The sequence below is a fragment of the Elephas maximus genome, chromosome 10, assembly GCF_024166365.1.
Source record: "Elephas maximus indicus isolate mEleMax1 chromosome 10, mEleMax1 primary haplotype, whole genome shotgun sequence".
Classification (NCBI taxonomy): domain Eukaryota; kingdom Metazoa; phylum Chordata; class Mammalia; order Proboscidea; family Elephantidae; genus Elephas; species Elephas maximus.
The window spans coordinates 25,256,358-25,270,194 of record NC_064828.1 but is presented as its reverse complement, the minus strand read 5'-3'; the positions used below and the strand labels follow the sequence as shown (position 1 = coordinate 25,270,194).

The window sequence follows — 13,837 nt, the reverse complement described above, 5'->3', positions numbered from 1 at the left end:
AGGCTGAAATCATTATGCAAACAGGCTGCCACATCTTTCTCCTGCAGAGTGTGGCTGGTGGGTTTGAAGCACTGATTTTGGCTAGCAGCCAGGTGCTTTCACCTCTGCAGCACCAGGGCTCCTTAAATATCTGCACAGTAGCCCTGTTGGATTCCTCTTCCCAAAGGGAAGAGCAGCAATTCGATACCTACTTTCTCGTCATCGTAAATCTGACTAGAGAAAAGGAGTCTGGAAGGGAAAAAACAATGGGAGATAAGAAGTAACAAATGAAGGGCATGGTGTTTAGGAGAAGGGGGTTGTCTATTAAGGATAGGGATTGAGGAAACTGAACACTGAGAATGAATTTCAGAAAGAGTTAGTTCCTTTTTTATTTTAATTCACCATAGACTGAGGAGCTAAGCAGTGCTAAAAGCCTGAAAATCTACCCAGTTGCAATTGAGTCAAAAATAACTCACAATAACCCCATGTGTATCAGAGTAGAACTGTGCTCCATAGGGTTTTCAATGGATGCATTTCTTCCAAGGGGCCCGTGTGGACTTGAAACTTCAACCTTTTGGTTAGCAGCTGGGCGTGTTAGTGGTTTGTACCACCTAGCAGTGCCGATCAGATGGCAGAGTCAGTGCTTTCACCTCGCAAAACTCTCCAGGTGGGGTGTTGAATCAGGACAGTTGACTCTTCCTTAATAAGAACCATACATTTGTTAGCCTCTCTATTCTGCAAATCTTTTTTTTTTTTCCCAGTTGTGCTATATATGAAGGTTTATAGAGCAAACTAGTTTCTCATTAAACAATTTATGTATATAGATATTGTTTTATGACATCGGTTGCCAACTGTATTACATGTCAAAATTCTCCCCTTCTCAACCTTGGGTTCCCCATTACCAGCTTTCCTGTCCCTTCCTGACTTCTCATCCTTGCCCCTGGGCTAGTGTGCCCATTTAGCCTCTTTTTGCTTTATGAGCTCGTGTAATCCTTGGCTGAAGGGTGAACCACAGGAGTGACTTCATTACTGAGCTATCAGTGTGCCTGGGGGCCATATTTTCAGCGTTTCTCCAGTCTCTGTCAGACCGGTAGGTTTGATCTTTTTTAGTGTCTATGGTCTTAAAAGTTTGTGAATGGCCATCTAAGACCCATTCTCAAGCAAGGGAGAATGAGGAAAACCACAGACATAAGGGAAAGATTAGTCCAAAGGACAAATGGACCACAAGAACCACAGCCTCCACCAGACTGAGTCCAGCACAAGTAGATGGTGCCCGGCTACCGCCACCATTGGCAAATCTTTGGTTTCTCTCCCTCCAGAGTTTACACAGCATTGAAATACCTGTAAAAGGCAGGTGAGCATAATGCAGTCAGGGCTCCACAGTTGTTACTAATCAGGGTGTCCAAAGCCATGGGGTGGTGGTAAGGTCACCAATCAGGAAAGCACCAGTACCATAAGGTCTGACAAACTAGTTAGGTAAAGCTTTCACACACGACTAGCCACAGCATCAAAGCGATATGACAAAGCAACTAAATGGGCTGAGGGTGGAGGTCATAAGCAACCTAAATTCAGAGGAGACCAGAGCACCAGCTCAAGAAGTCCTTGAACCTAAAAGAAATATTTTCCCCAGAAAAGGTTTGCACAATACTTCTGTTTAGGCAACAATGACTTGCAGGGAGGAGATGCTGTGTTTATTTTTCTAGTGTAAGAGATTAGGAAAAGGAGAGGCAACATCCTAATTCTATTAGTGTTTTCCCTAAATTTCAAAGTATCTCAGATAAGATACAAATATATGAAAACTTCCAAGTTTGTTGGTGAAAATATGAATCCTCTAATTTAATGATAAAACAAACAAACAAAAAAACTTGTAAAAATAAAGAGAACTGCTAATCCACTGAAAAGGATGCAAGACTATGCTGGAGTGTAGCCTCAGCTGTATGGTTAATAACATTTGGTGTCACAAGTCCTGAGTGTCAATCCCAGTCCTTTATCTGTGTGAACCTTAGCAAGTTAGGAATAGTAGCAATCACTGACATTTATTGTGTACAAACTATATTCTAGGTTGTGTGCTAGTGCTTTTCACACAGTTCAATTAAAATACTCAGTCTCCCCAAGTCTTGTATTTTTTATGAGTAAAGTATAATCATTGAGATATGACACAATTACTCAGAGGAAAATCTAATATGAAAATTAACGTACAAGTAAACTTTGATCAAGGCTAAAACCTTGACAGTAGCTCCCTTCTGTTGTCTAACAATCCCAAGAGACAGACAGCCTAGAATGATAAGGTAAGCCTGGCCTTCCTACATTTCCTTATACTTTGTTTCTCCATTAATAGCTTTTGAACAATTACATGATTGAGGTCAGTTATAGCCCTTGTGAACATGACTGTAAGCAGGAAAATATTATAAAACAATTCTCATATCTAATAGAAAATTTTCTCTATTTATAAACAAGTTAGATTCCTAAATATAAGTTCCTAAGGCCATTTGTTCATAACTACAAGCAATTACTGAATCCCCCAGTTCAAAATTGGCAGCATTGATGCAGTTTGATCTAGGACAGAGGTCTGTTTTTCTTACTACGAATGACTGTAAGTTGAATGCAAGTGATACTTTTTTGTTGTTGTTGTTAAATAGTGGTAGCCTCTGGTGTTAAGGTAGGTGGGAATTTTATGTCTCCCTCTTCCTTTCATGAATCACACTCAGGTGCACGGCTGGCTTAAGGCATGTGAGGGCCATAAACACCGATAATCTGTGATGCCCCCTCCTCTGCTTACGCACGCATACAAATAGGATATGTGAGTTATATATGTACATGTATGTGTATATATATAGTGCGTGTGTCTTAAAACCCGTGTCTTAGTTATCCATGCTAAAACTTCTTTTTAAATGCAAGTATAATATAAGCAATTGAATGCAAAGGTGGTGTATAGCATTTTAGGGGAATAAGATGAACTGGATTATAAAATTTTTAGTGAATGTGTGGTACTAACATTTTTACTATATACCACATTTTCTACAAAAAGAATAGTCCATATATTCTACAACAAAGAAAACGAGTCACTGAAATTACTTGTTTCAACATTCAACCTAAAATTCTGTTGATCTCCCACAACAAAAAATTGGCTTTCACCAATTTTTCTCTAAATGGTTTATACTTCAGTTTTGATGCTTATTTCATAACAAATGCTAGAATTATAAATGAAAACATATCATAAAAGAAAATTTAATGATCAGAGAAATATTATTACAAATTATTATATTTTATTTTTAAGTAGATCTTACACCTCTAAAATATAATAATTAAAAACATTACTTTCTGTTCTTTGGTCTTACAAATTCTTCAATGATTTCATCACAGTTAAGCTTCCAAACAATATCTACTTCCATAATTATAAGGATAATGAATCAAGTCTTTCTTGAATCATTGCTATGAGCTGAGGGCTTTTGATTCTCTTTAGAAACATAAATGAGCATCCCATTTTGAAGTTTGTGATCATTAAAATTAAGAATATGTGTAAAGCGACTTCAACATCAGTAAATACGTATTGTATTTTATCTTCTATTATGGAATCATACATGCCTACATGAGTAATATTTGTCTTTCTTGAATCTGTAAAATTAGTTCTCATGTAAGAATGAAATCATCACACTTCTCCATAAAGGTTTGTTCTTAAGTCATTGGGATAAGCCTCCACTAATTTCTTGGATGCCTTCATGAATTTTTCATCAGGTATATCCACACTGTTTAAGAAGGGAAGGATATTTGAAAGAACTTTCTACACTTTTGCCCTTCTTTTTATGTAAAATACAGGTGTGTCAATGATGGTTACACAAAACTGATCTTTGGCACTCAATGATACTTCTGGAGCAGTTCTATCATTTGTTTCTTTCTAATGCTTCAATGAAGGTGAACTGCTTCATAATCAATATTTGGCCAGATTTTTTGCTGTGGTTTCAAAATCTTTGCTTATGTAAATACTTTTTTAAGACTAGAAGAGATCTCTGCATGTCTTTAAATTTACTTCCGAACCTTGGAGAGTTAGACTCATTCAATCAAAATGCTGAGGTATATTATTTCTCATAACCAACTTAAATGCATGCTCCTTTTGGTGTCTTCTTTTTGTGTCTGGTCTTCAGCAATATTTTACAAGGCATCTAGAATGTACAATTCCAGGATTGCACTCATTGCTACAGCATGCACTTCCCAACATGTACTTGAAAGCTATTTTAATCCTAGATCATGGCCTAAATATGTTTTAAGAACTGCCCAATGATGAATAGAGGTGGCAAAAAATATGTAGAGTAACTGAACAGTAGGAAAAAGAAAAATAAACTGTTTCTGGACAACACTCAACTGTGCTTTGTTCTACAAGATTAAGTGAATGTGCAGTACGTGGTATGAAAATGGTATGTTCATTACATTCTAAAATATTCTGTTGCAAGCCTTTATATGGAATGACATATTGGCAGCATTGTCATAGGACTGTCCTTTGCACTTAGGAAAATCAATTTTGAAAACTTCACAAAGGGGTAAAGTACTTGATCTGCAATTTCTTCACTTTTAAGCTAGTAAATATAAGTCACTCGACAGGTTTTCTGTCTGTTGGAGATACATATCTTAGAAACAATACTTAGCTTCTCTCTATGAGAAAGATCAGGAGTGAAACCTACAAACTGAAATATAAAGCTGTACTTATTTCACTGAAAATACTTTATTGATCTTTATCACTATTTGTTGATTCTTCACTAATTGTTTTAGATGTACATGATGGGTTGTCCTTTCTTGTGTTACCATATTTTGAGATGTGACCTGCTAAAAATAGACCAAACTGAGCAACAAGGTCAAGTAAACCAAGAAAATCGTCATTTTGTGGAGGCTGAAACACTTCATTTCTTCCTCTAAAAGATAGTCCATGTTCAGCGATTGTTATAATGACAGCAACAACACATTGAAAAACAGCTTTCCAGTAGTGGCCTTCTCCTTTAATTTGTGTTCCCAGTTCATGAGTTAAGCCAAAACCAGGTCTTTGGTTTAAAAATGACAACACACTATCTCTGAGAATTGAACTGTTTTCATGTTTATTGATCAAATTCTAGTTGCGCCAACTGCTAAATCCATCTGTAGCAAATCAAGAATTAAATGATTTAGGACTGAATAGTTTGCATACAAAACAGTATACAAAGCTGACTGATGGAGAATACAGTAGCCACTACCTCTTATAATTTTCACCATTCACTTTGCACCCTAGAATTATATTCTAGCTACAGAACCCTATTTATTTATCATCCAGAAATTTTCAACACGACTTTTCAAAAGGTCCACGGTGATGTTGACAATCATTTGGCCCTCTTTCAAGCCAGTAATTTTCATCATTAGGAGAAAAATTATTCCACAAAGCAGGATCTACATTTCTGCTATTTATGGGGTCTGCAGATGTGACAATTGAAGATCCTAAAATAGGTTCACTTTCTAAACCATCATCATTATTATTATTATTATTATTATTTTACTACGGCAAGGAATGAATGCAGACTTTGGAACAAATTCTATTACATTAGTATTCCTGTTAGTAATTTCAGCACTAGCAATACTAATACAACAATTTGCACTCATTAAACTTTAGCATTTCAGAAGAAATCTCTTCTGTTTTGTTACATTTTTAAAATAGGAATTAATTTTGGAATTGTCTTTATAGAGTCACAAATCCTTTCATTTTTATCTTCTGTGAGCTTTTGTTTTTGTGCTCCACTTAGTTGTCACTGTTTTATTTTACCTGGATATAAAATTATGCCATTTTAAAAAATTGGTTCTACCATAGCAAATAAATTTGAATAATTGAAAATAAGTAAAATTTACAAAACAAGTAAATTTTATAAAATAAAATGAATGTTAGCACAAAATTTATATTTGAAAATTATTAAGTAAAAAAAATGGTTTGCAACATGTAATGTTCTTTAGGTCTGAGATAGTCAAAAAAAATAGTACTTACAAAGAAGTTGGAAATAATTTCATTCATTTGTCTTAGGATGTTTGTTGGTGGGCCCTTCATAAATGTCCATGAATGTTCTTAGTCTTAGAATAATACTTAAAAACTTGTACACTCACTTTCCATCCTTTGATGCTGCATCTTCATAGTTCATTGGACTATTGCTGATCCCCAATGGGGGTGAGAACAATCTCAAAGAGTATGATACAAATACAACGGTATGACCAATCTGAAGATGCATTTTGAATCGCTTTGCACAAGACCAGATATGCCAGGAGTTGCATGATTATAGTGCCTCTGGCAGGGTCTTTTGTGGTGAACAAGAGAACTGAATGTGAGGTTATGTTCAGCAATTATATCTGATAGGTCAAAAATGGAAAGGAAAATATAATTGTTCTCACATACAAAATTAGTGACCTGCCAGTTCCCTTCCACCGTGCACTCACTTTCCTTATGTCCTGTCCAAGATGAACACATATTCTGATGCCTTTAATATGTGTTTATCTTGCTTATTGGGTATTCCGTCCCTGCTCAGGTGGTTTACTATAAAGAAAAGAAAGACTCAGGTGGTGTGTTATAAATGTAAGAAAGACTCAGACTGAATTCTACTAAAAACACACACATTTATCAACAATCAGACATAATCATACAACCTATTCCATAATACACACTCAGCATTTCTCAAGCTGAAAGAACTGAAGAAAAAATTCAAAGCCTCAAGTTTCAATATTGAATGATTCTTTGGGCAAAACATTGAATGACACAAGAAGCATCAAAAGAAGATGGAAGGAACACTCAGAATCACTGTACCAAAAAGAACTAGTCAACATTCAGCCATTTCAGAAGGCAGCATATGATCAACAACTGATGGTATTGAAGTAAGAAGTTCAAGAATCACTGAAGGCTTTTGGGAAAAACAAGTCCTTGTCTAGGAATTTACGAAATACCAAGTAAGATGTTTCAACAAACAAATGAAATGCTGGAAGCACTCACTCACATATGCCAAGAAATTTAGAAGACAGCTACCTAGCCAGACAACCAACTGGAAGAGATCCATATATGTGCCCATTCCAAAGAAAGGCGACCAAACAGAATGAGGAAATTATCGAACAATATCATTAATATCACACACAAGTAAAATTTTGTTGAAGGTAGTTAAAAAACTGCTGCAGCAGTACATTTAAAGGGAACAATCAGAAATCTAAGCCAGATTCATAAAAGGATGTGAAATGAGGGATGTTATTGCTGATGTCAGATGGATCTTAGCTGAAAGCAGAGAATACAGGAAAGATGTATTTGACTGTGTGGATCATAATAAATTATGGGTATCATTGTGAAGAATGGGAATGGCAGAACACTTAATGTGCTCATGCAGAGCCTGTGCATAGACCAAGAGGCAGTCATTCGACCGAACAAGGGCATATTGCATGGTATAAAATCAGGAAAGGTGTGTGTCAGGGTTCTATCCTTTCACCACACCTATTCAATCTGTATGCTGAGCAAATAATTTAAAAAGTTGGACTATATGAAGAACTAGGTATCAGGATTGGAGGAAAAAACATTAACAACCTGTGATATGCAGATCACACAACCTTGCTGGCTGAAAGTGAAGAGGACTTGAAGCACTTACTGATGAAATTCAAAGACTACAGACTTCAGTATGGATTACAACTCAACATAAAGAAAACAAAAGTCTTCACAACTGGGCCAATAAACAACATCATGATAAATGGAGAAAATATTGAAGCTGTCCAAGATTTCATTTTACTTGGCTCCACAATCAACACTTAATGGAAGCAGCAGTGAAGAAATCAAACAATGTATTGCATTGTGCAAATCTGCTGCAAAAGAACTGTTTAAAGTGCTAAAAAACAAAGATGTCACTGTGGGGACTAAGGTGCATCTGACCCAAGCCATAGTATTTTCAATTACCTCATATTCATGCTGTGCAATTAATAAGGAAGACCAAAGAAGAATTGATGCATTTGAATTATGATGTTGGTGAAGAATATTGAATATATCATGGACTGTTAGAAAAACTAACAAATCTGTCTTGGAAGAAGTTCAGCCAGAATGCTCCTGAGAAGCAAGAATGTAAACTTCATCTCATGTACTTTGGACATGAGGAGGGACCAGTCCCTGGAGAATGACATCATGCTTGTAGAGGATCAGAGAAAAAGAGGGATATCCTCAATGAGAGGAATTGGCATAGTGGCTGAAACAATGGGCTAAACTTACCAATGATTGTGAGAATGGCACAGGACTGGTCAGTGTTTTGTTCTGTTGTCCATAGGGTCACTATGAGTTGGAGCTTACTCAATGGCACCTAACAACAACCAACAGCAACATTCCACAGTACAAGTCCAATTTATCAATCATTATTTATGTATTAGATTTTTGGTGTTGTGTCTACAAACGGTTTGCCTAACCAAAATTTAGGAGTATTTTCCCCTATTTTTTCCTATAAAATTTAATATTATATTTTACATTTAGGTTTATGATCAATTTTGGAGTTAATTTGTATACACAGTGTGAGGTATAGGTTAATCTTTTCCTTTTTTTTTCATGTTGTAGTTTTTGCATATGCACATTCAACTTTTTTGCATATGACATTCAATTGTTCAGCAGTGATCATTGAAAACACATTTGTTGCATTTTTAATATCTCTTCATCTTTTGGCTACTTTACATCAACATATTAATGTACTTAAATCATCATCCTAAGGAAATAATTCTTTAATTCTGCTTCTCCTCTGTTCACATGTCATATTTCCTATCCCTTCATCTTGAAACTTCTTAAAATAACTGTCTCACTCATTATGTCAGCTCCCTGAACCCTCATTCATTTGGTCTCATAATTCTTCATTCACTCACAGAAAGTTTGAAAATGGATTTGATCCCAATTATTCCATTAAAAGCATTTCTACTGAAATCAATAATGACTAGGCTAATTTCAAATATAACAGCCCACTTTTAGTCATCATCATCTGTGAAAATTCTAATAGCATTGACCTTAATTTTTTAAATATTTTTCTTATAAAAATTTTACTTTTTATTTTTATATTTAGTCTACATGAATTTTTTTTTTTTTAATGCAAGAGAAATGGGAAACAAACTTTGCTTTTATCTAAGTAAACTTCTTTCTTTGTCACAATTGAGCTGTGGTTGTGACTATAAAGCCAAATACACCAGAAACTACTTTTGAAAGGGTATTGCTTACAAGCTAGGGTTAGAGTCCCTGTTTTCTGGGAGGTGAGGAGTTTTGACTGTATTACCTACTTCTCAGAGGTAATGGAAAACAACATTAAATTTGAAATTCAGTCGAGGATATTGAAGGACTCACAGGAATAAATAAAGATTGTCAGCTGCTACACTATTAATGTTTTCTTCTTTGTCTCTATAGGTCATCCCAGATCAAGCCATACGACGCATTTCATAGAACAATTCAATCAGTCTCAAGTGTCAGAATTAATTTTGCTGGAATTGGTCAGCTCCCAAGAGATACAGTTTCTTCTCTTTGCACTCTTCTCAGTTACCTATGTGATCACTATTTTGGGAAACCTTCTCATTGTGGTCACAGTGTTTTATACCCCAAACCTGAACTCCCCTATGTACTTTCTCCTTAGAAACCTCTCCTTTGTAGACATGACTCTTGCTTCTTTTGCCACCCCTAAGATAATTTTGAACTTGGTAAGAAAGCATAAGACCATTTCCTTTGCTGGATGTTTCACTCAGATCTTTCTCCTTCACTTCCTGGGTGGGGTTGAAATGGTACTGTTGGTCTCCATGTCGTATGACAGATATGTGGCCATTTGTAAGCCCCTACACTACACAACCATTATGAACAAGAGGGTGTGCGTCTTGCTAGTAGTGACCTCATGGTTTTCAGGCCTCCTCCACTCTGGGCTTCAGGTACCACTTGTTGTGAATTTGCCTTTCTGTGGTCCCAATGTGGTAGACAGCATTTTCTGTGATCTGCCTCTGGTTACTAAACTTGCCTGCATAGATACCTATGTTGTACAGATAGTCATTGCTGCCAACAGTGGAATGATCTCCCTGAGCTGTTTCTTTATTTTGCTTATCTCCTACAGTCTGATCCTCATTACCATTAGGAGCCACTCTTCTGTTGGGCAGTCCAAAGCCCGTTCCACACTGACTGCCCACATCACAATGGTGATTCTCTTCTTTGGCCCATGCATCTTTATATATACCTGGCCTTTCAGCAACCACTCTGTGGATAAGTTCCTTGCTGTGTTTTATACCATTGTCACCCCCATCTTGAATCCAATTATCTACGCTCTGAGAAACAAAGAAATGAAGGCTGCCATGAAGAAACTCTGGAGTTCTTTTGTGAGTTCTAGACAGGATACTTAGGATAAAAATATAATTTAGACAGAAACAGAATATTTTAAAAGCTTTTAAAGATTTCTTATAAACTTCAGGTTATTGGATCCATGTAGAGTAAGCCAAGTACAATATAATATAGCAAGATCTTAAAAACCAGCCATTTAAGGATATTTTGAACATAGTACTAATTAAAAATACATAACTTTTTTTTGGATTTTTAAAATGATATTGACTGAGTTATAAAAATCATCAACCAGATGCTCACTTGTCCTTCAGAAAAGCTAGTAAAGATTTGATCTATCAAGGCATTAAAATGACATTGGTTGAAAGGAAAAAATAAAATGAACTCTCAGACAGTCTATCACATTTTTCTGTACAGCCAGAACGATTTGGCTATTACTCTGGTCCCAAGGTTTGTCTCATTTTACTCAACAATATTAATATCTGAGTCAACACTCACATGTGGTACCTCATAAGAAAACAGGAACTATGGTTTTCAATATCTACCTACATCATCAAAATATGCTCATTTTCTTTGTTGCTGACAAAATGAGAAAGTTTCTACAGATTTTCTCTTGTCTGCTAATATTATGAAATGTTACTCCCATATTGTATCCAAAAGTATCTCAATTTTAGAAAACAATGCTCTTGATTTCCAAAAAATTACGCATTTCAGAAAGACATTTTTTCTCAAGAGTAATTTGAATCTAAAATATAATCTCTAATAATAAATAAATTTAACCATTTTGTTACTTTCTAGGGATTTAATGCAATGACTTTTGAATACCACAACATCACTACTAATTTCCATTAATAAAACACGATTTCTTGGATTTTTTTTTCTTACCTGTGAACCTGCTTAGATTGATTTACAACTTTTAATCTCTTTCCTTCTATAATACAAGTCATTGATGTATGAGATAAAAATCAGCAGCTATAGAAATTTTGTTTTATCATTTGACATGTCTAATTGTAAACCAAGTGGACTGTTGGCAATAAATAAAATCAATGCATATTTGTTGATAGATTATTTTCTTCACTTTTACATATCCTTTGACCATAATCAATTACAAAAATAGAATTAATGAATGAAGAAGACCTTGAGATCTTAGGGAAGGAATTTTAGATAGTGCCAGCAACCGTGATTACAAGGAAAAGGAAAATAAAAAATCATCTATTTATCCCAGCCTCCCCTTATGCCAGACACCTAGAATACCTATATTTTGAGGGCTCCTTCACAACTCTCCACTTGTGAACAAGAATTTTTATAGAAATTCACTGATCACTGTTACAAGTCTATCTTTTCTGCATGGATTTATTTTTCTTGTGTTTATTAGATGGCTGCCTATTCAAAATAGGCTTTTAAAACCTTAGACACTCTCCATGAAAGATAGCCAGGCACCATCTGTTCCATCTTTGCCATGCCATAGCTTGGATCTCTGCTTCTGTGATCTTTCAAGAAGGGGTGTACAAGATCAGGACAAAATTGATAGGCATCACTGAGAAGGTATCAGCCAAAATGAAGAGCTGAACTATTTTCTAAGGAATGACTCTGTACCAAATACATGATCATTTGTATAGCAAGTAGTGTTGCATTGGAGGACAAGTATTTGGAAAACATTTCATAAGACATTCAATTAATCCTATAATAATTATTATGATGCTTAAGAGAATTAATCCAGTTTATAAAATTGAACATAATGAAGAGCCAATTTCAGTAGGTAGCCAACTAAAAATATCAGGAAAAGGGGAGTTGGACACAGGGATTAGTTGAAGCCATGTAGCTTTCTAGCAGCTTTGTTTAAGACATTGTTCTACTTCTCCTGATGTAATTATCAAAGTATAGCAAGTGGTATTAGCAATTGCATAAAATCCTCTTTGTTGTGCTAGAAGAAAATCAAGGACAATTATATGATCCAACACAACTTTGAAAAGAGAGTTAAAGAATTCTTGTTGGAGTTCTATGCTATCAGCTAGCTCATTTGTTATTTGAAGCACAGTAGGAAACAAATTGTGAATAGATTTTCTAGTATAGGGATACCCACAGGTGGTAAAGGCCCTGGAAAAATGCCATCCACCCCGAGATCTGTCCATTTTGTTGTTGTTGTTGTTAGGTGTCATCAGGTTAGTTTTGACTCATAGCGACCCTTTGTCCAACTGAACTGAAACGCTGCCTTTATAGTGTTTTCTAATTTTTTTTGTATTGGGAAAAGAGTTTCAGATCATTGGCCAAATGTGCACTTTCATTATAAGAGTGGAGATTCAGGAGAATTACTAAAAAGCCAAACATACATTGACATGTCGTTTTAAAACCATCTAGGCATGATAGTGCCCAAGCATAAGGTTTGTTATTTGGATTAGGATTTTTCTTAGTTGGGTATTTTGACCCCTCACAAAAAATATGCTTCTAAGATACAGATCGTATTATTTCCTGTGTCATTTTGTGAAAAATGGATGATTTGTTTAACTTTTTTGAGCCATTCTTCAATCAAATAGACAATAGCCTAATATGTAGGGTAGGAAATGCAATACAAAAGGGTGGCTTTCCTTTGGTACTGCTTCAAGGTACTTGTATAAAAGTTTGAAGATACCAGGAATTCCTTGGGTTATGAGTGGCCAATCAGTACATGAATAAAGCTTTTATGTATTTTTGGTGCAGTTTTTCAGATTTCTCTCTGTATCATTGACTTCAGGGCATTGAGTTAAATTGAAACATGGCACCTGGGACTCAGTCGTAATTCTGGAGGGTTCCACAACCTGACACATGTATCTATTTTAAAGGAAATATTAGGGTTTACAGTAGAATCAGGTACAGAGACATAGTTAAACCAGGCATAGCTAGAAGGCCTGAATTAGTATTCCAAATTTTGAAATTTGATGGCAAATTCAATAGTCAAATTACTGGCACTAGCTACCAAGTGAGCTAATTTAACAAAGGCATTATCATGTCAGACATCAGCAATAGTCATGATGTACAGCTTAAGAAAAGCTTCATAGTGTAAGAATACTAACTAAAAAGTAATGCAATAAGGCAAATATCAATATAACAGCTATGATAAAACAAACTCCACCTTCAGTTACTCACATGAAAGAAGGAGGATATTAAAACAAGGGATAATACCAATATACTGTAGTACAGCAATCAGTAGAAGGATGGCTATAAGTATGAAGCAAATGACAAAAATATCAATAGTCTGCATAAAAAGTTCTTATCAATCAGCTCAAGCTTGAAAAATAAGGCCATACCAAAACAAAGCCCAATAATTTCAAAAGTGTCATGTAAAATGGGTCCCACTGTCACGGCAAAGAATTATTTATGCTCCCCAGGTGGGGTTTATATTTTCAAGAAGTTTCTTAGCTACAAAAGAAGCAGCGGCATGGTGACTAGGAAAGACCTCTACCCAGTAGACTGAGTTCTGCCTCATTAAAATAACTGCCTCTAACCCTGTCTCATTAACATTATAGAGGTAGGATTTATAAAATATAGGAAATCACAACCAGATGACAAAATGGTAGACAA

General features: G+C 35.5%; 1 protein-coding gene across 1 annotated transcript; it reads left to right on the top strand.

Moving 5' to 3' along the window:
* The first annotated feature begins 2,259 nt into the window (after nucleotides 1–2,259).
* On the top strand, nucleotides 2,260–10,344 carry LOC126084442 (olfactory receptor 4K17-like). Its single transcript, XM_049899032.1, has 2 exons — nucleotides 2,260–2,267; nucleotides 9,336–10,344. The coding sequence occupies exons 1-2, from the start codon at nucleotides 2,260–2,262 to the stop codon at nucleotides 10,342–10,344; spliced, it is 1,017 nt and encodes a 338-aa protein (XP_049754989.1).
* The last annotated feature ends 3,493 nt before the right edge of the window (nucleotides 10,345–13,837 follow it).